General features: G+C 33.4%; 1 protein-coding gene across 1 annotated transcript; it reads right to left on the bottom strand.

Annotated features, from left to right (window-relative positions):
- Positions 1-12,629: 12,629 nt before the first annotated feature.
- On the bottom strand, positions 12,630-13,908 carry LOC114170296. The gene is made up of 3 exons (XM_028055777.1): positions 13,568-13,908; positions 13,257-13,369; positions 12,630-13,156 (listed from the first exon to the last, which is right to left on the bottom strand). Exons 1-3 carry the CDS (start codon positions 13,906-13,908, stop codon positions 12,630-12,632), a joined length of 981 nt encoding a protein of 326 aa, XP_027911578.1.
- Positions 13,909-22,992: the final 9,084 nt, after the last annotated feature.

The following is a 22,992-nucleotide window of genomic DNA, read 5'->3' as shown; positions in this document are numbered from 1 at the left end:
GAAATAAAAAAAAATATTTGTTTTTGAATTTGTTGATTTTAAAATTGATATAATTAATTTTTTTTTTAAAATAGATAAGAGTAAAAAGAAATTAAAAAATAGAATTAGTAATGTGTTATTAGTTATTTGAGGTGTTATTTGAAAAAATAGTAAAATAAAGAATAATTTTTTGTGTTTATGAATTTTTAAATTAAAAAAATGAATTTGTATTGTATAGTAAGTGATTTTATGTGTAATTTCAAAATATAAAATTCAATTTAATTTTAAATTTTGTTTCATAATTTTAAATAAATTCGTACTTCAACTAAATTTTTTAATTTAAAATATTTAATAAACATTAAAAAATAAATAATACAACACCACATTAAACATTATATATTAATTATTTTTACTTTAGTTACCTCTATTATAATTCATCATTTTTTTTTTTCAAATCACTATTATAAAAAGAAAATTAATCAACAAAGTAAAAAAAATTAAATTAAATTGACTTTTATATTTTCAAATTGCGCATAAAATAACTTACTACACAATACAAAATATATTTTAAAATCAACAAATTCAAAAAGACTAAAAGAATTATTTATTTTTTCATTGTTTCAAATAATACCTAAAATAACTAAAAACACACTATTAAATCTATTTTTTTAAAAATAATTTTAACCTCTAATGCAACATTTTTCACAAAAAAAAAATTAACTCTTAAAAGTATTTTATTGAAAAAATAAAAAATCTTAATTCTTATTTATTAAAAAAAAATCAGTACAGAATTCGGGTTCCTGGGACCGAATTCAGACTGGTATAAGAAAAAAAAATTACAAAATTAAGCTCAGAATTCGGTTGCCCGAAAACCGAATTCTGAACATAAAATAAAAGTGTGTTAACCATGTAAATATTGTACACAGTATGCTATCCAAAAAATATTTTGGAAAAAGTGTGTTAGATGAGAAAAAAAATCGATGTTGCTGAGGCAGGTGGTGACCTTGGTAATGATGTAATATTGTTGGAATATTTTTTATGTAAATGGTATAACTCAAAAGCATTATTACTACAAAAATTGACAAATTTATAAAAAAAAAAATACGGAGTTTGGGAAATCATTCAAAGTCGTACCATTTTGGTACGTCTGCATCATAAAGAAAATTTCAAAAATAAATCTTTTCAAAATTTCAAAAGTCTTTTAAATAAAAGGTGTATTGTTAAAGTCCAAATCAATCACAAAGAGAGAAATTAGATCAAGAAAGACACTAAGACAAAATTTTATATTGGTTCAATTCTAATGAATCTATATCATTTTTTTCTAGTAAGCTGAGTTAAAAATATCACTATAAATCAATAGAGTTAGATTACAAGAATATCTACATAATCCTAAATTTTAGATTCAATTAAACTCTTGAAGAACTCCTTCAAGAAATACAATAATAGGTGATGTTTCACACAATCATCATAAACATGAATTACAATACAAAGAATGAAATTACATAGTAAAGATACAACAAGATATTTGTACCATAATGGTCGGATTAGCCACCATGAACCAATGGCTAAGTTAGCTATTATATCACGATACTTATATTGGACTGCCAACTTATAGTTGGACCACCAATCTATAAATGGACCGGTAACTTATTAAAATGTCTTTAACTAAGTTCTTATTGAACTTAAGATAATACTATATGGGAAAAAAAATTTAACGACCATATTCACTAAACTACACAGTATTCCCTTAAGCAGTAGTCCACCTACTTTAACTTTGAATAAAATAGTCAAACCCATAGGGAAAACGTGGAACTTAAGGCTTGAGTTTAATTAGGCTCATATGAGCCCAATGGAGGCCCAACTAATACCTTAAAATTAGTAAAATATGATTAATCTCCTATAAATAAGAGTGGACACCATCAATAAAAGGTACACAATTCATTAGTGCTAAGAACTGGTATTTGACTTTGAGAGCTTTTTGCTGACTTGATTGTTAGAGTCATTTTTGCAAGTAATCCTCAAAATGTTCCATCAAGCACCAAGATATGAAGACATGTCAAACAAAGCTGAAGAGCATCCGTCCAAGAGGTTCAAAGGTTGAGGTAAGGTAAGATTTGAGTCCCATAATAATCTGTTATTGTTTCCATAGGAACAATATCACATGTATGAAGATATTACAATCAAAACCTATATCCAAGAGAAAAACTCTTCAATCTTTTATCTTTTTGAATAAATTTTTTTCTACAATGTTAAGGCATTCATATCTCTCTCACTACCAGTCTATATTAATCAATTTTTTCAAGAATTAATCGATTAAATGTTGAATTTATCCTTTTATCAGATTTTGGATTAATCAATTAATTTCAAACATAATCGATTAATACAAAAATGAAACATGGTTTCAATTTGTATTTGTTAGGTTTATAGAGAGAGTTTCACCGGGGAGAACAAATACCAATGAGAATTGAGCCCAACCACATAAGGAATTGACACCACTCTCAACCCAAAACCTTAAAAATAGAGACCCAAAAACCCATTACCTTAAGGTTTTGGGTTGAGAGTGGTGTCAGTGCCTTATATGGTTGGCTCAGGTCTCATTGGTGTTTGTTCTTCCAAGTGAAACCCCTCCTCCTTTGTAAATCCTAACAGTATTAACCTAATCTATTAATGTTTAATTTTAATCGATTCAACTATTAGTTTATACAATTTTCTTTTGAATTTGATTAAGTGCGTGCCTAACCTAATATTAATCAATTATTTTGTGATTAAAATGAATTAAGAGGGTCTTTTCTTGACTTTACATACATGTACACACACTAAGACTAATGGATATCTACCTAACACACATATCTCAGAACACTTGGACATCATCAAATAAGCTAATTGAATATTCTCTTTGACATAATAACAAAGATGTCGTGCCAAATGAACATGACTTTTAGTAATTGGGGTGAAGTCGTGTCAAAAGAGTATGACTTTAGTATTTTATGAATTTAATTGGTTGGTTAGTTTTATTTTTCAAAATTGAAGTCATGTGCTTATGACACGACTTCTTTATTGAGTTTCTTTTCCATGAAATTCTTATTCCTACCAAGGAGTTTGTCCATTAGATCAACCACTTACTTAATTTCCTTTTCAGTCATCCAACAATCCAAATCCTTCCCTGTGTCATTAATTACGGACTGTGGTTTTGGATTTGTCTCATCATCATAACCGTCCAAAAAACCTTGGGACCATTTCTTCATGTGCTACCACTATTCCTTCCCTATTTTTTTGCCACCTTCAACAAAACCATCACTTTCATCCTTCTTCACTAGATTTATATTTGTGGTGGAACTTGTCTTTCTTTCATAAGGGAATTCATTAATAAACTCGATATTTTCCTCAATATTTTAATGGAAACATTAATGTATGTAAGAAATTAAATTTTCTTTCTCCATCTTTTCCTCAAGACATGAAAAATGTGTCGTGATCTTCATCACGCATAAAATAAAATGGGTCCCTTCCTGATTGATCATTCCCAAAGACTTATCTTTGAGACAAATACAGCAACAAATAAGTCATGCCATAAACACACGACTTTGGTGTAAATTAAAATTGTACTAAAGTCATATCATAATCCCACGACTTCAATTTGGAAAAAATAAACTAATCAACCAGTTAAACCCATAATTGGGTCATAAAACATCAACTTTACTTTTGGTACGAATTCTTCAAAAAATCATACCTGATCCATTCATCATACCATTCACAACCACATGAGCAAAAATGTAAAACTAGACTCGATATCCATATTTATTCATTCACTCGAACTTTATAAGCTTTGGTTTGTCATGTAAAAAAAGTGAAATCCTTGGTGTTACAATTCCAGTAATGATACTTGGTTTTCCCCTCTCATGATAAAGTGATTTCACTTATAGCTTAAAAGAAAGTCCACAATCTCAAGACCAACTATAGGATTCTCCTTCCCTCTTCTAAAATTGGTCTCTAAATTGATTTCTAAAATTTAGCTACCAACATTTTAGCTACCAAAGAAAATTGGTCACTAAACATTAGCTACCTAGGTTTCTTCTACCAAAGGAATTCATTTCTAAATTAGTTTCTAATTAATTAGTGACCAATTTAATGCCCAATCATATTTTTTTTATAATAGTAACTATTTTAGTAACCAATAATTTTTTATTTTTTAAATTGGTCACCATAGTGACTAATAACTTTTGGTCACTAAAATTGATTGTTAATGAGATATTTTATTGCAATATTTGTCAACAATATAAAATATTAGAGCTCGTATAGTGTTAAACAAAAACTAAATAAAAAAACAATTTTAAGCCAACAAGAGCTATATAAAATTTTATAAGAAAAGGTGTCCTAAAAGTACAACAAAAAACTTTCGAAAAATAAATACTAAAAGTTAAAGTATTCAAAGAAAATTTGGAAGAATAGGACACTATGCTAGCATGTGAAGGGTACAACAACAAAATTTAATTAGAATTATATAAAAAGTTTAAAATAAGTTTTTAAACTTTTAATTCTGATATAAAAGAAAAGGTTAAATATGTGTTTGGTCCCTTAACTTTCAGTTAATTTTGAAATTAGTTCATTTCAAAACTTTGGACCAATTTAGTCTTTCATCTTTCGAAATGCGTGAATTTAGTCCTTTTAATCAAATTTTGTTAGATTTATTTGATCTTCCGTATGCATATCATGATTGTATTTGAGTTGTGTATATTGTTTGACACATTTTTGCTTTAATACTAAGTCAAATACTATTGTACAACTCGTTTGAAATGTCAAATAAACTTAACAAAATTTGAATAAAAGGACTGTAACACCCCATTTAATTAATAGCCATAATTAAAGGAAATGTCACAATAAAATAGTATAGTAGCGCAGTCTTAGAGTTTCCACAAACCGCCTTACGATAAACCAAGGTATACAACGATATCAAACTAAACATATACAGAAATATAACCGAAATGAAATTGGAAGTTTAAAGGACAACCAATACATGGGCCGTGGCCCCAAAAGAAAGCTCTGAATAGAAAATCCAGCCTAGATGGCTAAGCAGCGGAGTCACCGTTCCCTTGTTGACCGCGAGGACCTCGCACATCTGCTCCCATCAATTAAATTGATGATCCTCACAAAAGAGAAGAGCCACATACAAGACAACCATACAACAAACAGGGTAAGCTAGAGTAAAACAGTTCAACAAGTAGTTACATGTCAATACACAAGCCAAGCATTTCATATATCATCCAAACATGTTCTGACATTTCAAACAATACACTAGACTCTGATTCAACTCATCCGGATACATATAGTTTGGTCGGATTCAGTGGATGCTTGCACTTGTGGTGGATACCTTTGCTCACCCCCGAGTCGTGTGTTACAAGTGTTACAATGAATCAATTCCCTCACGCACAAGGTTAGCCCTTAATAAGTTTCAAGCCTCCTGCTACTCTCACCACAAGAGTCAGTCCGCTCTAAGTGAGACTAACTGACTCCTTAGAGTGTCAGGATGCAACCTTACCTTGAATCCTTACCAGACCATATAGATGGGGCACCACTATGAACACCCACTAACAGGGGCCATGCAATTACGTCCCGACCACTGAAGCGCGACCCTGAAAGTCTCACCTAGAGGCTCCAAGGAATTACACACTAACACGTACCAATCATAATCAAACCAATACTATTTAACATGCACATGTATATACATATATTTATATATATCACGTCAACCTTCACAATTCCATTCTCACTTGTATTTCATATTGAATCCATCCCACTCATCCTTCATAAATTACCAATGTAGGAGTGTATTCCCTACCAACACCATGCCACATTCATTGATCCACATTCCCTCATATCTCATGTCAAAGCCATACCAAACCCATCGTTTCAAATTCCATGAATCACCTCATACAAACAACATGCTCAACTCATATTAAAACTCATGAATCATAATTCCCTCTCCCTCATACAAGGTCACTCAATTCATACAGTTCATACCCAAGGTAAACCATAACAAGCCAAACATACAATTAAGGCCCCAACAACATAAAAGGTACAATTGCATAAAGAAATCTCGTGCCAGTCTCGCTCAAGCCATAGGGTCTCGCTTAGGCGAGACTGTCATTAGGGAACCCTGCGAGGCTCGTGGATTCTCGCTTAAGCGAGCCGCTACTCGCCTGTGCGAGCATGTCCCTCGCCCAAAAGAAAGACTTCCTCGCCTGAGCTATGCCTACAACACAAACCTCAAACCCCCACTTGTCCTCGCTTAGGCGAGCCTCTCTTGCTTGAGCGAGATGGTGTCTCGCTCAAACGAAAGCTCTCCGCCTGAGCGAGAGCTCGAGTTCGAGGGATTACCACAGCCCTAGGACAAGATTACAGAGCTAGAAAAATGAACAGAGGGTGTTTAATACCGAAGCTCTAACACTACACACGAAAACAGGACCAGAGATCGAAAAGTGTGGGTTAGGTGTACTTACGTGAGCCAAAACGGTCAAGTTGAATGTGAGACTGGGCACACTATGGAACCCTAGCAGAGGCGGCAGCAGCAGCTCAAGGAAAAGTGAGGGATCTGTTTTTACGAAAAGTGAGCACAAGTTAGGGTTTGGGCACTTTAGGTCAGAAATCGAATTGGGCCAACCCCCTTAGGCCCATAAGATTGGACAACCTATAAAATAAAAGGGGCAGAATCAATTGGGTCTTACAAGGACTAAATCCACGTATTTCGAAAGATGAAAGACTAAATTGGTCCAAAATTTTGAAATGAATTAATTCCAAAATTTACTGAAAATTAAAGAAAAAAACATATTTAATCTTAAAAGAAACATATATTGTTGAAAAAGATAATGATGAAGAGAGAAATACAGTAATTATCAATTAGAAAAAGTATTTTATAAGATAATGAAGACAACGAAGATGGAAATTATAGTGTAGGTACTAAGTTACGTCATTGTTGAAATTGTAAAATAGTTTACATGTTAACTAGGTATCAAACCTGTACACTAATTTCCATAACAGAACGAAGGATTTAGCACCAAAAATGTGAATTTTTACAACAATTAAATGAGTTAATATCAACGAGATAGAAAACCAATACAACCAACAATTACGAAAGAAATATATAATAGATTTAAAGGCCAAATAACAAGTAACAGTAAAATGAAAATAAGAATCTTAAACAAGAAGTATAAAAACTAAAGAAAAATTACAATGGTTTTAATTGCTTTTACTCGAGGTTAAAACATCCGCTAAGTCATTTATTTGAAATTTTAGTTTTCTCGCTAAATTATCTTCGGAGAATTGTGACTTTTTTGAAACTCTATAAAATACTAATCAATTGTTGGAAGTTTTTAACCTCTTGTATCTCTTGTATTTGGTGAAAGTTTTAAAATTTCTGTTAAGTTTTGGAGTTTAAAAACCAACATTAACTATCATGGATTTTGAAACTTCCTTTTAACTGCCATGAGTTTTGAAATCTCTATTAACTATCATGAACTTTGAAACCTCCATGAAATATGGTTTAGAATTTCCGTAGAACAATTATTTACAAAATTTTCGTAATTACCATAAATTTCAAATTTTTTATAAAGTTTCATAAATTTTTAAATTATTAATATTATTTTGTTTAACTTATTTATCATTATGCGTTCGTATATTATTTCAATCACAATTATTTATATTTATTGCATTTTTTTATCTATATTTGAGTTATATATACTAAAATTTACATGAGATTGAAGGTTTACAATGTGCATTTACATGAGATTGATATTTTACATATACATAGAATCATGAGGAAAAGAAATTTTTAAAGTTCAAGACAACTATTAGACCTAAAGGATCTTATGAGATTTTATGCAATTTAATCATGACAGTCTAATGTTGATAGTTTATTCAACGGTCTAGTTTTCATTAACTAGTAAAATTTCAATAAGATACTTTAACTTTGTTCATAAAAAATAAGATTAAATTTGATAAAATAATATTTTTTTTATCTCAAACTGAAAACACTACTACAAATTCTTATATTACTTAGGATTTTTCTTGCAAATTTGTTAAGAAAATTTGCAAGAAGAGACTTTTTTCTATCATTTTTTCTAAGAATTTTAATTGGTAGATAATTTTTTCGTGGATAATCATTTCCTACGAAATTATAAAATTTGTAAGTATTTCCTACAAAATTTGTTACGAAAAGTGTTTTATACAAAATATTTTGCAAGAAAATTGGTAGTAATTTATTGCAAATTTTTTTTCACAACAAAATTTATAAGTATTTTCTACGAAAAAAATTTCAAAACAAAATTGGCATGAAATGAGTTTTTTTAATAGTGAAATCATATCAAACAATAAAATAATATTGTTGTTTAGCATACTAACAACAATTAGACCATCTAACTACAAAATATCTAAACGACACTCACAAAAATGTTCACCACAGAAAAGACAACACTAAAAATTGTGACTATCATAACATGAACTTACTTTTAAATTTGTTAGACCCTTAGGAGCCATCAAAACTCTACACATGAAAATCGTGACACAAGAGATCAAACTTTCCTAATAATATTGTATGCCAAAGTTAATTATGTCATCGTGAAAAATGACGATGAATACGAAATTACTTTACGCATAATAAGTTGAGTACTACAAACAACTATTTCAGTAAAAAGATTATCGATCTTGCAATATTTGTACACAAGCTTCCATGGTTTCGGTAACAATTCCTATAAATAGAAGTTTTACAATACATAAAAAAAACTAATAATATCGTAATTTTTATAAAAAAATTATAACACTTGTACCTACCTAGCACAATACATGTATTAGGTAATTTAGGTAATGCGCATGCCGTCTAACAAAGTTCATTAAACCTCACCGACCTAAAATTATATATATATATATATATATATATATATATATATATATATATTAATATAATATATTTATAATATATTTGTAAAATATTTAGTATATGAGTTACGTTGTCATAATAATAATAATATTATTATTATATAATTGAGGTAATAAGTTGATATTCTATTAACATTATTTGATTATATTATCAATTTATTACTACGAATGACTTAGGGAAAACATACACTCTCATACTCGTTTTTTCTTACTTTAAAATTTTATCTCTCTTATTAATTTGAGTGTCAGAGAGTTCTTATATATGGATTTTTTCCTGTGTTTCAATCCTCAGGAACATTCCATCAAGATATGTATGGCAAAGTTATCAAAATGTTGCTACCTATCCAAAGACTTATCTTTAGTCCCCGATAAAAACAAGACTATTGACCTTTACAATTTTTATGAAGTTTTCTAAATAAAAAGTGTTTAAGTTTGTAGCATCTCTTCTTAATGTTATCTTATGATCTTCTTAACAACGTCTGATTATAGCCAAAAGTAGTATATGTAAAATATTGGAGAATACAAAATTTTTTTAAATCTTAAATAATATTTGTAATTTTTTTCTCTTAAGATGAAAGGGACAATCATGAATGTTTATAAGTCAGAAATGACATTTTGAGAATATTTATATAATTAGATTATAAGGAATACTTTAAAAACTTTCGTAAAGAAAAACTAAACATAACTTAATTGGAGTGAAACAATATTAAAAAAACAAGTGTATTTTTCCTTTAGTAATTACACTTGTATTAGCTTTTGTTATCCATTACAAGCCTTCCAAAAAATAATTAAAACGTTTTTGAAAGTTTTATTCAATTTTCGTATCGAAACAAGTTCAAAAACTTTTATTAACATGTGAAGCATAGTTACAATGCACAAACAATATTGTGAAATAGCATAATTACACTGCATGGACATTCATAATTATTTGACAAATTTTTACTAATGAAAATAATGAAAATAAGTTTATCGATAAATCAAAATTTACAAAGATATTTTACCTACGGATTTTAAAAATTAAATTACTGATGAATATTTTCATCAGTAATTAATTTGTTGAAAAAATTTAGTAATAGAATTCGTCAATAAATTAAAATTTGTATCACAGATGGATATTTCCACCGATAATGTATATGGTCAATTCTATCTGTAATGTACAATCAATTTTGCCAATAAATGTTGAAGGCAATTTATAATTGCTATAACCAATTTTTTTTTTGTCGGTAAATTTATCAGTAAAATGAGTAACAAATTTTTCGTCAATGGTTACAAAATTGATAAGTGTACCAAATCACACAAATAATAAAGTGGATAAGTTCATATATTGTTTTCTCACATAGACTCGCATTGTTTAAAAAAACTAGGATTATTTACTAATAAAGGCACAAAGAACAAAATATTTTTCGTTTAGGAAAAAATAAATTTCAAATTAAATTTTTAAGAATAAAATGAATTGGCATAATGGAAACAAATAACTTTATTGAAAAAAATATAAGATAAAAGCTTTACCGGGATTGAGTTTTATAATTCCATTCAAAGTAAAAAAAAAATACTTTTATTTCTGTAACACCCCAGATGGATATTACTAGATAAAGCATATTTCATAAAATTTCTTTTGGAAATTCAGACATTATATAAAGTTCCCAAACGCGGGAAAATTTAAAACTTTTCTCGCGATAATCCAATCATACTACTCCATCTTTATTACATGTTCGTAATAGATAAAAGCATCATAATGTCTATTACAAAATGCAGGAAAATAAAATATAACAAAAAATCTCCCATCGTCAGCCCCGCTTTGTCGCTAGGCATCATCGTTCTCACCTGAATTCACATATGCTCCCACGTAACAAGTCACGTGATCATCGCCAAACACAAACACACAAACAAGAAGGGTGAACTGAGAAAGAAAAATAATACAAACAATAAGATAATAAGAATTGACCCTCACCCAATCTAACTTAGCCAATTTTAGTTTATTGACCTTTTTATAACATTATACCCCCAATCTCATAACCTATATGAGAAAGATCCATTCACAGCCTTGGTCCTTAGGGATTATCATGCTCTCACGAACCTACCCGCTCGTGGTCCAACTCTACGGACCTCCCCGCTCGTAGTCCAACTCTACGAACCTGCCCGCTCGTAGTCCAACATGCGTGCACACTTACTATGAACCTCCCCGCTCATAGTAGCCTTAAGTGTGAGCATGAAACATACGAACCTACCCGCTCGTATCCCCACACAAGAGTACAATAGATACATACCTCCTCGCCTGCATCAATCATGCATCTCAAATCTCCTTTACGAATCTCCCCGCTCGTAACTAATCCAACATATCCCTGGTCAAGTCATCAAACCCATCCATGCAAATCCATCCGCAATGGATCCTTGTCCCTGCACTATCGCCTGACGTTGCCTAAGCGCCGCCAAGAAAAATTGTGCTCCAAGCCTCATGGCGGTAATCCTATACCACTAGGCGCCACGCGCTAATGGCCCTTCTATTTGTGACTTATCACCTGGCTGAAGCATACCCGCCACGAGGCGCCACACCAGTAAAAATAAATTCTACTGGTTTAGGCACTGCAAAATTGATTCTAACACATTAAGCAATCATTTCTACACACTTAGAACACCAAGTGTGTATTTTTACAATTCAACATACCTCCAAAACAGTACCAAATATTTTTCCTTAGCAATCACATTGTACTGACTTTACTTTATATATAAAAAAATTATTTTCGCACATTCCATAATTTAACTTATAGACTGTTCAAGACGGCTTCTTATATATTATATTATTATAATACTAAAGTCATAACCAATTACAATAATTAAAATCCTAATTACCATGTGTTTATACCATTATATTGGTTATATAAATATCTAACCACAATCATTTCGGTTAACAATATAATTATATACCAGATTCATCACTCCTCCAAATAACAAATCAAATCATTTTTCACTTTTATTTTCACCTAAATGAACATTTATTATTATAATATAATATAATCATTTCTTCCTAAAATAACTCATACCTTTTAAATTACTGGAACCCATTCAGATTTCATGAAATAAGGAATCACATCCAATTATCTCTAGAATTTTATAAATTCAAATAAAGAAAATACAATATTACTATAACCAATTCAACCATAAACCTAAATTCTACGTTCCTAAATAAAACAAGTATACAGTAATGGTAATATTACCCAATACTTACATCTTATTTTAATTCTTGTAATACATCCTTGGTTTGCGAAATCTAATTGGTGTTCAGCATGTTCATCCCGATCTCTGGAGTAAATAAGGATGTCGTCGATAAATACAACAACAAACTTATCTAAACACTGTCAAAATATTCGGTTCATATAATCCATGAATATCGCTGGAGCATTTGTCACTCCAAACGGCATCACGACATATTCGTAATGTCCATAACGAGACCGAAATGCTGTCTTTTGTACATCCTCTAGCTTGACCAAAATTTGATGGTACCCAGATCTCAAGTCAATCTTTGAGAACACCCTAGCTCCTCGCAGCTGATCTAATAGGTCATCAATCCGCGGTAATGGGTACTTGTTCTTAATTTTGAGTTTATTTAACTGACGGTAGTTGACACATAATCTGGAACTCCCATCTTTCTTCTTAACCATTAGTATTGGAGCTCCCCATGGAGATGCACTTGGCTTGATAAATTTCTTCCCTAACAGATCTTCTATCTACTTTTTGAGTTCTGTTAATTCAACTGGTGCCATTCTATAAGGAGCAACCGACACTGGACCTGCTCTAGGGATGAGGTCGATAGTGAAATCCACATCCCTGCTTGGGGGTAATCCAAGAACTTCGTCAAGAAATACATCTGCAAATTTAGCCACCACAGGTATGTCATGTATCTGCTCTTCACTACCCTTTTTCTCTGACTGAGCTATCATCATGAAACAAGTAGCTCCCTCCCTCAGTTCTTTCATAACTTCTTGGGATGAAATCAATTTTACTCCTTCAGTTTTTGGGAATATCAATCTACGCCGTCCATAATCCATTACCACATTGTGATTGGACAGCCAGTCCATCCTCAATATCACATCCACGTCCTCCAACGGCAAGCAGATGAGGTTCACTTTGAACCTACGGCCCGCCACTTCGATCGAGCATCCATCACAACTAGAATTTGTTGTAACTTGCCTAGACGTCGGTGTTGAGACCACTAGCTCGCACCCGAAATCACAAACCTCTAATCCCAATCTCCCTACACATGCATTGGAAATAAAAGAATGCGAAGCTCCCGAATCAAAAAGCACCCATACATTATGACCCATCATTACACATGTATCTTGTATAAGATTTACCTGATCGGTTTGCCTCGACGCTGGTCAGAGCGAATACCCTTCCCGCAGCTCTTGGCCTCTCGATAGAAGGCAACTGTGGTCGTTGCTCTACGACTGTGTTTTTATTAGGGCACCTGTCTGCAAAGTGGCCGGGTTGATCACACACAAAACACTTCCGCCCTCCGACACTGCCCCCTGCATTACGAGTAAGTCTGGGACAATCTCTCTTCAAATGTGCTTCCCTACACTGGAAACATTTTAATCCTTGCGACGCTGCCAGTGGTCGGCTATAAGGCTTCTTCTGTTGTCTAGCCTCCACAACATTTCTCTACGGCCTGGCTACTCGGCTAAGCCCCATCTCCAACTGTTCCACACTCCTCGCCTGCTCCACTAAAAGAGAAAATTCTGGGATCTTGAGTGGTACTAGAACCCTGAGCAGCTCATGTCGCAGACCCCTCTCAAACTTCCGACAACGCCATTCCTCTATGATATTCTGTGTGTAAAACCTTGCCAGATACTCGAATCTGTTAACATAACCTTGCACAGTCATATTACCCTGCTGCAAGGTCAAGAACTCAGCCTCCCTCTCATGCTTAGCACTGTCCAGAAAATAATTTTCCAGAAATCTCTTCTTGAAATTCTCCCAGCTCACCTCTTCCTCCCTGGTTTGCATTTGTTGTTGCGTTCCAGCCCACCAGTATTATGCATCACTCACCAAGAGAAAAGTAGCATACAACAATTTCTGTTCATCCGAGCAAGCTAGCACACGAAATATCTTCTCGCACTCCCTGATCCACGCATTTGCGTCATCAAGACTGGCCTTGCCATTAAACTTGGCTGGTTTGTGCCTCATGAAATCATCCATGCTAATAGGTCGTGGTGTAGGCTGTGGTAGCACAACCTGTTGTGGCTGCATAGCGTCAACCAGTCGGTGAATTGCATGGGCAATTTCATCAGCTGAGTTATTGGCATCAATTCTTCTACCTCTTCCGCCAGCCATTTTCTAGTTCTGGAACATAGGGTATCATACACCATTATAATCTACCTCAGAAAAATGCATTAGCAATACACACCATGCAATAACACATATCTCAACAACTTTACAATTAAATCAATTTATACAAATTTCACAATCGCGATAAGCTCACTTCCCAAGGCCTAAAACTCATTTTGAAATCATATGCTCTCATACCAAATGTAAGACCCTAGATGGATATTACTAGATAAAGCATATTTCATAAAATTTCTTTTGGAAATTTAGACATTTTATAAAGTTCCCAAGCGCGGAAAAATTTAAAACTTTTCTCGCGATAATCCAATCATACTACTCCATCGTTATTACATGTTCGTAATAGATAAAAGCATCATAATGTCTATTACAAAATGCAGAAAAATAAAATATAACGAAAAATCTCCCATCGTCAGCCCCGCTCTGTCGCTAAGCATCAGCGTTCTCACCTGAATTCACATCTGCTCCCACGTAACAAGTCACATGATCATCGTCAAACACAAACACACAAACAAGAAGGGTGAGCTGAGAAAGAAAAATAATACAAACAATAAGATAATAAGAATTGACCCTCACCGAATCTAACTTAGCCAATTTTAGTTTATTGACCTTTTTATAACATTATACCCCCAATCTCAAAACCTATATGAGAAAGATCCATTCACAGCCTTGGTCCTTAGGGATTATCATGCTGCCACGAACCTACTCGCTCGTGATCCAACTCTACGGACCTCCCCGCTCGTAGTCCAACACTACGAACCTGCCCGCTCGTTGTCCAACATGCGTGAACACCTACTATGAACCTCCCCGCTCATAGTAGCCTCAAGTGTGAGCACGGAACATACGAACCTACCCGCTCGTATCCCCACACAAGAGTACAACAGATACGAACCTCCCCGCCTGCATCAATCACGCATCTCAAATCTCCGTTACGAATCTCCCCGCTCGTAACTAATCCAGCATATCCCTGGCCAAGTCATCAAACCCATCCATGCAAATCCATTTGCAATGGATCCTTGTCCCTGCATTATCGCCTGACGTTGCCTAAGCGCCGCCAAGAAAAATTGTGCTCCAACCCTCATGACGGTAATCCTATACCATTAGGTGCCACACGCTAATGGCCCCTCTATTTGTGACTTATCACCTTGCGGAAGCATACCCGCCGCGAGGCGCCACACCAGTAAAAATAAATTCTACTGGTTTAGGCACTGCAAAATTAATCCTAACACATTAAGCAATCATTTCTACACACTTATTGTACCAAGTGTGTATTTTTACAATTCAACATACCTCCAAAACAGTACTAAATATTTTTCCTTAGCAACCACATTGTACTGACTTTACTTTATATATAAAAAAATTATTTTCGCACATTCCATAATTTAACTTATAGACTGTTCAAGACTTAAAACGAACCTACAAGCATCCTATTGCCATTATATACCTAAAAATAAATAAACACAATTGTCGCAACTAAGCACGTAAACTTTGAAGCCTTGCTACAATTTTCCCCAATTCGAATAAATTATTTTGCAATCGCCATAAATCTATTTATATGCATAGAATTATTAATACTACAAAATCAAATACCAAAAAAAAAATCAAATGAACATCACGGCTTCTTATATATTATATTATTATAATACTAAAGTCATAACCAATTACAATAATTAAAATCCTGATTACCACATGTTTATACCATTGTATTGGTTATATAAATATTTAACCACAATCATTTCGGTTAACAATATCATTATATACCAGATTCATCACTCCTCCAAATAACAAATCAAATCATTTTTCACTTTTATTTTCACCTAAATGAACATTTATTATTATAATATAATATAATATAATCATTTCTTCCTAAAATAACTCATGCCTTTTAAATTACTGGAACCCATTCAGATTTCATGAAATAAGGAACCACATCCAATTATCTCTAGAATATTATAAATTGAAATAAAGAAAATACAATATTACTATAACCAATTCAACCATAAACCTAAATTCTACGTTCCTAAATAAAACAAGTATACAGTAATGGTAATATTACCCAATACTTACATCTTATTTTATTTCTTGTAATACATCCTTGGTTTCGAAATCTAATTTTCATTTCACCTGCCGAATCCTTTTAATTATTTTCCAGAGCATCAATTCTCCCAAAGAATTTCCTAATTTCCTAATTTTACCCCACGACCCTTTTAATTCATGACCTCCAAATTTCTCTTTAACCAACACCTCCGCAGATGCCACCAATCTATGAAAACTGAATCTAGCCTCAAGGAAAAAAATGATTTACAAGACCCTAAATACTTTGATTCACCTTCGCATCACAACACACAAAAATCCCACACTTTAATAGTAAAATAAAATTCAACACAACACCACCCTTGGAATAAACAAGCCGAACAACAATCATTCGAGGCTTAAATTACATACAAATTCTTAGTTGTATATTCATTCATATTCAAATATTATCATCATCACTAAACAACACATACTCAGATAAAAGAAAAAGATCTAGTCAGCTCCCCTTACCTGTTGTTTTAGCTTCAAACAATTCCAAATGAATTCTTCCTTGTTTCCCAAAGCTCTCCTTCTTGCCTCCACTCCAATTCCCTCTCTGGATTGCAATTCTCCGCCCTCACTTGACACACACTATGACTCTCTGTTTTCCCCACTCACTCTTCTCTCTCTCCCCAAATTCAGCCCAAAATAAATAACACAATTGATAAAAACGAGATTAATTTAAATTCAAGGTTTTATGAGCATTGTTTTTTATTACTGCACCCTAACTGCTACCTCTCTGGTTTCTCATGGGATTTCTACAGTTTCTAGATTTTTCCATCACTTAGCAAAAATATATAAAAAAAATAAAAGGCCTACTTTAACCAAGACTCGAACCCACAACCTTTCAACCCATCAAACATATGCACACCAACAAACCATCACATTATTCCTGTCAATTCACACGTTCATACAAGGTTAAAACATGTTTTCGCATTCATAATATTTTGGTAAAAACACAATTAAAATAACACTAATGCCACACACTAGATTTGAACCCAAGTCCTTTCAATAGAATTAAGTACTATCAACCATTTCAGCTAGTATTATTTCTTATATAAGACTTGTCAAGAAATTCTCTTAGGTTATTCTCAACCCACAATTACTTGTACTTTATTAATTATTAATTGTATGAATTTCCTGGGTCTTACAATTTCTATCTGTCACACTCACGTCGTTTGTAACGTGCATCGATTTCGTCGCAGACAAGCCTGAACTAAAATAATAAAAACTCTCTGTCTACCAATTTTTATTGTTATGTTTGCATTAATGACCAATATGTTGATGCTTAAGAATGATCAATGACCATATTTATGTCTAGCATGTGAAATTAAAAGTTGTTTTATGTTATTCAGGTTTCCCAAACTATTTTTCGTATTAGCCGGCACTCCCACATATGCACCATATCTAGAACATGCAATTAAAGATCATAAATTGGTTTTCCAAACTATCTTTCAGATCAGTATGGGCACCTGCATGTGCAAAATTCATAGATTATGCAGTTAAAACAAGAATAAAACATAAGATGTTATGGAAAAGAATTATATTAAATGGAGAATTCACAAAGAATTAAGAATACATTACATCCAAACCCCATGGATGAGGGAGTTAGCTACTCCTAGGCATACTGAATACTAGAATGATGTTGAATTTGAATGCCTCCATCCATCAGAATGCCCTTCTACCTGTGTCTTTCTCTCCACTTTTGCCCTTCTAGAATGATATCAATTTTCTTTCTCTCCACTTGTGTCTTTTTTTTACCTATGTCAGGCCCTCTATTTGTAGAGTTTTATAATTGGACTAGGCCTAAAATTTGGACTTGATTTGGTACTTGAATAAATTGTAAGAGATAATCCTTGATATATACTTTAAATCATTAGAGATTCCATATCTTTGAATTATTCTTCAATTATTCTGACTTGTAATTTGAGTAACCAACTTTGTGGATATCTGATATTGTTGATAATCATTGGCTATTCCATATTCCACCCATTCTCTTGATAATCTTCCCAAATCTATTAGATTTCCGCTTAATTGAAAAATACAATCCACACATTTATCTTTTTCACTTTTATTGAATAAAACCTAAAATATCAAATAAAATCCAAAAATAAAATAACAATAAGATATAAAAATAAATAAAATAAAAACATGATAATGTCAATTATCAAAATACCCCAAACTTAAATATTTTCATGTTCTCATGAAAACTTAATTTTTTTTTATTTTGAAAACTCTCATTAACTAATCACAAGATTTCCAAACCACTTGACTTTTCAATCCTAATTGTGCCATATCAATGAATTTTCAATGTAGCTACAAGTTGGGGACATGATAGTATGATTTTCATGCATGCATTTCAATCCGCAATCATGATAAGAATTAATACCAGACTATTGAAATAACTCCCAACAATTCCATGTTTCACTCAGTATGCATGTGTATAGTACAATGATCCTCACTCACACTCAGCATGTTATAAAACCACTTCATTAACTTTTGCCCATCATCTAAGCTATAAAATTCACATCTTAGGTAAGATAAAAAGGTCTTTCATAGGCTTATAATAAGGCTTGGCTAGAAGAAATATTTGTCATTCCAAGAATTCAAAAACACCATTAAGCCTAAAAGAACAATCACATGTGTATGCTCCACATTTTTCATGCAACATTTTCTATCACATAAAACTGTTGTCTTTTTTCTCAAGGTAGGCTTTTGTAAAAAGCCTACCCCAAACTTATTCAATCTCATACGCTTATGGGTGGAAGGGTGTTTGCACCCTACCCCAAATTGATCTCATCTCATACCTTAATTCAATTAACAAGTAACTATTATCTATGCTAAGGTGCGAGACAAAATGTATTTGCTTTAAAGGCTAAAGGCTAAAGAATGAAACAATTATGGTCAAATAAGGTAACAACAGATAAGTAACTTTTGGGTTGACTATTTGGCTAAGTGGCTTTACATATCAAACAATGCCTTTATCCTTTCTTAACCAATTAGGTGATTTTATTAACAAGAATCCTGCAAAAGTAAATTTCATGGCAATAACTGCTTCCTTTACAACTCTTTATACACAAGATCACAATACTAAAAATGTTCAAAATTCTAGTTTCACTCTCATGTTTGAAAAAGGATGAACTATCATATCATCATAACGAACTATCTTTCACTCAAAGCATGTCACAAAATATTGCAATCAGTATGCACAATCAGGATGTAATACAATCAATGCTTTATGTATATTTCAATTTAATTGATAATTACATTAGTTGACAATGCACATTAAGAAAATGATTGGTTTAAGATGAAGCTTAAGATAATGGCATACACATGCAAACAAAAATACAATGCAGAAACAAAAGAAAATAATTAAAATGACTTAAAGCAACAACACAAATCAAGAAAACTCATTTTTCTTCGTTGGGTGAGTTTGGCCTACTCGTTGGGCAAATTGATTCACTTGATGAATCATCAAGATAATGTACAATGGTGAGACTATGTATCTCACATCGCATGTAAGGCTTAAGTCTTTTGCCATTTACCACCCAACTCCTCTTTGTATCTTCAGAATCTGGATCCATAAGCTCTGCTACACCATGTGGCTTGACCTCTTTCACTATGAATGGACCCAACCATTTGGATTTCAGCTTTCCTAGAAATAATTTAAATCTTGAATTGAATTGTAATACCTGCTAACCTAGATAAAATTCCCTTTTCAAAAGCATTTGATCATGATATCTTTTAATTATCTCTTTGTAATTTTTAGAGTTCTCATAAGCATGTTGCCTCATCTCTTCCAACTCTAGCAATTGCAATTTTCTTTTTTCAGCGAGCAAATTGCTTCTCCTTATCTTTCTTTGAAGGAACTAGTGGGTATGGAAAAGTTTTTTTCACACATTTTCTTTGCTTTTCTCCTCCTCTTTCTCCTGTTGGTTTCCTTTTTCATCTCTCTCCTCATTGTTTTCACTTTTTTTTTCTTTCTTACTTTTTTCATTCTTTTCAAGTTTTTCCTCATCACTCTTATTTACCTCACTCTATATATTTTTGTCAACCTTTCTTTTTTCTACTCTTTTCTCCAATACCTTTCCACTCTGAGTTGTGATAGCCTTACATTCTCCTTTGGATTGACCTCAATGTTGGCTCTAAACTTTTTTAATTAATTTTTCCACTAACTTTTGTGCCAATTGACTCATATGTGTCTCCATAGCTCAAATGAATCCCTTTATGCTCTTGTGATTGGACTTGCATGAATTGTTGAAATGTTTCTTCCAATTCTAATGTCCTTTCATGCAAAGAGGGTTGTTGATGTTGTAAAGGTGGCCTAATGGAAGGTCTACCTTGTCCCATGCTTGGATGAGACTTTCATCCTTGATTATAATTCCAATAATTTCCTTACTAACCTTGATTTCCCATGTAATTTTCCTCCTCATTAGGCTAGCTTTGCATCTCACATTCTCCATTAACATGATCTCCTCCCTACAACACACAACTTTGTAATGATTGTTGGTCTTCAGGTTGAAAGGCATTTTGAAGCTCTTGTGGAAGTGCTGAAAGTTGCTTCATAAGAACTTTCATTTGTTGAGTCATTAGCTTGTTTTGAGCTAATAACCATATTGAGTTTGTAGCTCCAATACATCTCTTTTATGCGCTTGAATTCTCTCATTCTGCACTACATAGTCATTGGATGCCATCTTCTTTATTAACCCCTTCGTCGCCTCAGGTGTCTTGGACTTGATCTGTGTTGGTTCATCAAATCCAGGGATATGAGTCTTTCTAAGCAATCCTTTGAATCTCTACCATGGTTGACTTAATGTTTCACATAATCTTGGTAGAAGGGAAATATCTCTTGTTTCCCTTTATTACCTTTGACTGTGACTGAGGGAAAAATTTGTGAAGAAACTTTGTAACAACATCATCCCAAACAGTTAGGCTATTCTTAGGGAAAGTGTAAGACCCGTGAAAATTAATTAATTAATTAATAAATGCGAGTAGGAAGAGCCTTTATGGCATTAAATATTGTTGGAGGTGACGTGGAAAAGTTCTAGCTCATGTGGTTGAGAGTACTTTAATTGTGTGAGAGGACTTGGGTTTGAGTCCTATGTATGCTTGTTGCGTGTTAATTGATTTATTAGTATTTTTGATAATATAATTGTGATTAGTGAGTGATATTATAATAGTTATCACCAAATGTGAATTGGTATAGTGGTTGTGCTTTGGCATTATGAGTGGAGGGTCACGAGTTCAAACCTTGATGGACTTAAGGTAGACTTTATTTTTGCTAAATCCAGTTTGGGGTGGATGTGAAAAGGTAGAGGGAGGGCAGCCAAGAGGGGCTGAAAAACCATCAAATAATTACCCTTGAATGAGAATTTAACACCCCATTAAGCCCTTTTTCGTTTTAGTCTTTAAACCCTTAATTAAGACACATATAAAAGGGCCAAATTGGGGGAAAAAAGGGCTTTTGGCAGTGCTGAACTTTGACTCTGAGAGAAGGACGAAAATTGGGCTGTGAGTTGTGAGTTCAGGTGCGCAAAAGGTGAATTGGAAGGAGGCTTGAGGAGAAGCATTATTCTCTCTCAATTTTTGATCTATAATTCTAGGTTAGGAGAGCTGTATTTTGAATATGTAAATTTCATGATGTGAATTATGGTTTTGTGTCATTGCCTTCTCAATTACAATATAATTGTGGTGAATTCGTGTATGTGTAATCGAAATAATGATTGGCTGGATGGTTATAGGTTGTAAAACCCTTTTATGCATTATATGTTTTAGGAATGAGGGTTTTTGGTATGGAATGGTTGTGAACGCTTAAACTATGTGTCTTGGTAGTTTAATTTGGATATAAAGCGTGATTCTAAAGTATATTTGCCATTACATTGTGTTAGTAATGGTTGGTTGGAGTTTTGGTATTGTTTTTGGTGAAATGTGTGCGTGAACAGAGAGGAAACTCCGCAAGTCTCGCTTGGGCGAGTCCATCTCGTCTAAGCGAGAGTTGCAGAACCTCGTTTCTGATTTTGGCTCGTGCTGCTCACTCAGGCGACCTGGATGGGTTTTGAGCGACTAACATTCTCGCTTAGGCGAGAATGGCTCGCCTAAGCGAGGTCGCGATGAAAACTTGTACCATTTTGAGCGTGACTTCTCATCTAGGCAAGAAGATTGAGTTCTGAGCTATGGACACTCTCGCCTAGGCGAGAGTGGCTCGCCTAGGCGAGAGTGGCTCGCCTAAGCAAGTTCACGACATTGAAATGATGAATTTCTCATTGAATCCTCGTTCAGGCGAGGTGTGTGTGTTGTTTTGAGCGAAGGTATGGCTTGCCCAAGCGAGATAACGTGGAGAAGCCACTGTTTTAAGCTCACTCAGGCGAGGTGGACTAGCCTAAGCAAGGCTAAGGGTTTAGCTTGGGCGACGGTCCCTGGCTTAAGCGAGTTTATGCGAATTGCCATGTTTGTATGTGCTTTATGTGTTGGTTTAGCTACTTTTTCCTAAGTATAGGAAGTATATGCATGTGGTGGTGGTGTCGGGCTTGAAGGACTAAGTCCAATAGGGGTCTGGAATGTGCTTGTTGGTTGGACGCATGATGGGCATGGAACTGTGTAGTTCCCGTCGGCTACTAAGTGGAGAGGAGTCCTTAGTATGGTGATTACATGCATCGGACGCACGATGGGCAAGGA

Source organism: Vigna unguiculata, chromosome 11 (assembly GCF_004118075.2).
Source record: "Vigna unguiculata cultivar IT97K-499-35 chromosome 11, ASM411807v1, whole genome shotgun sequence".
Taxonomy (NCBI): Eukaryota; Viridiplantae; Streptophyta; class Magnoliopsida; order Fabales; family Fabaceae; genus Vigna; species Vigna unguiculata.
The sequence above is the reverse complement of the archived record's forward strand: the minus strand, read 5'-3'. Positions and strand labels throughout refer to the sequence as shown.

What these genes read in the sequence shown, in the direction of transcription:
- LOC114170296 (XM_028055777.1), bottom strand. Translation starts at nt 13,908, where the DNA reads ATGCAAACCAGGGAGGAAGAGGTGAGCTGGGAGAATTTCAAGAAGAGA. An exon ending in CTTAGCCGAGTAGCCAGGCC is followed by an intron (nt 13,370 to 13,567) that starts GTAGAGAAATGT and finishes CTTTGCAGACAG; the next exon opens with GTGCCCTAATAAAAACACAG. An exon ending in CGTCGAGGCAAACCGATCAG is followed by an intron (nt 13,157 to 13,256) that starts GTAAATCTTATA and finishes ATGCATGTGTAG; the next exon opens with GGAGATTGGGATTAGAGGTT.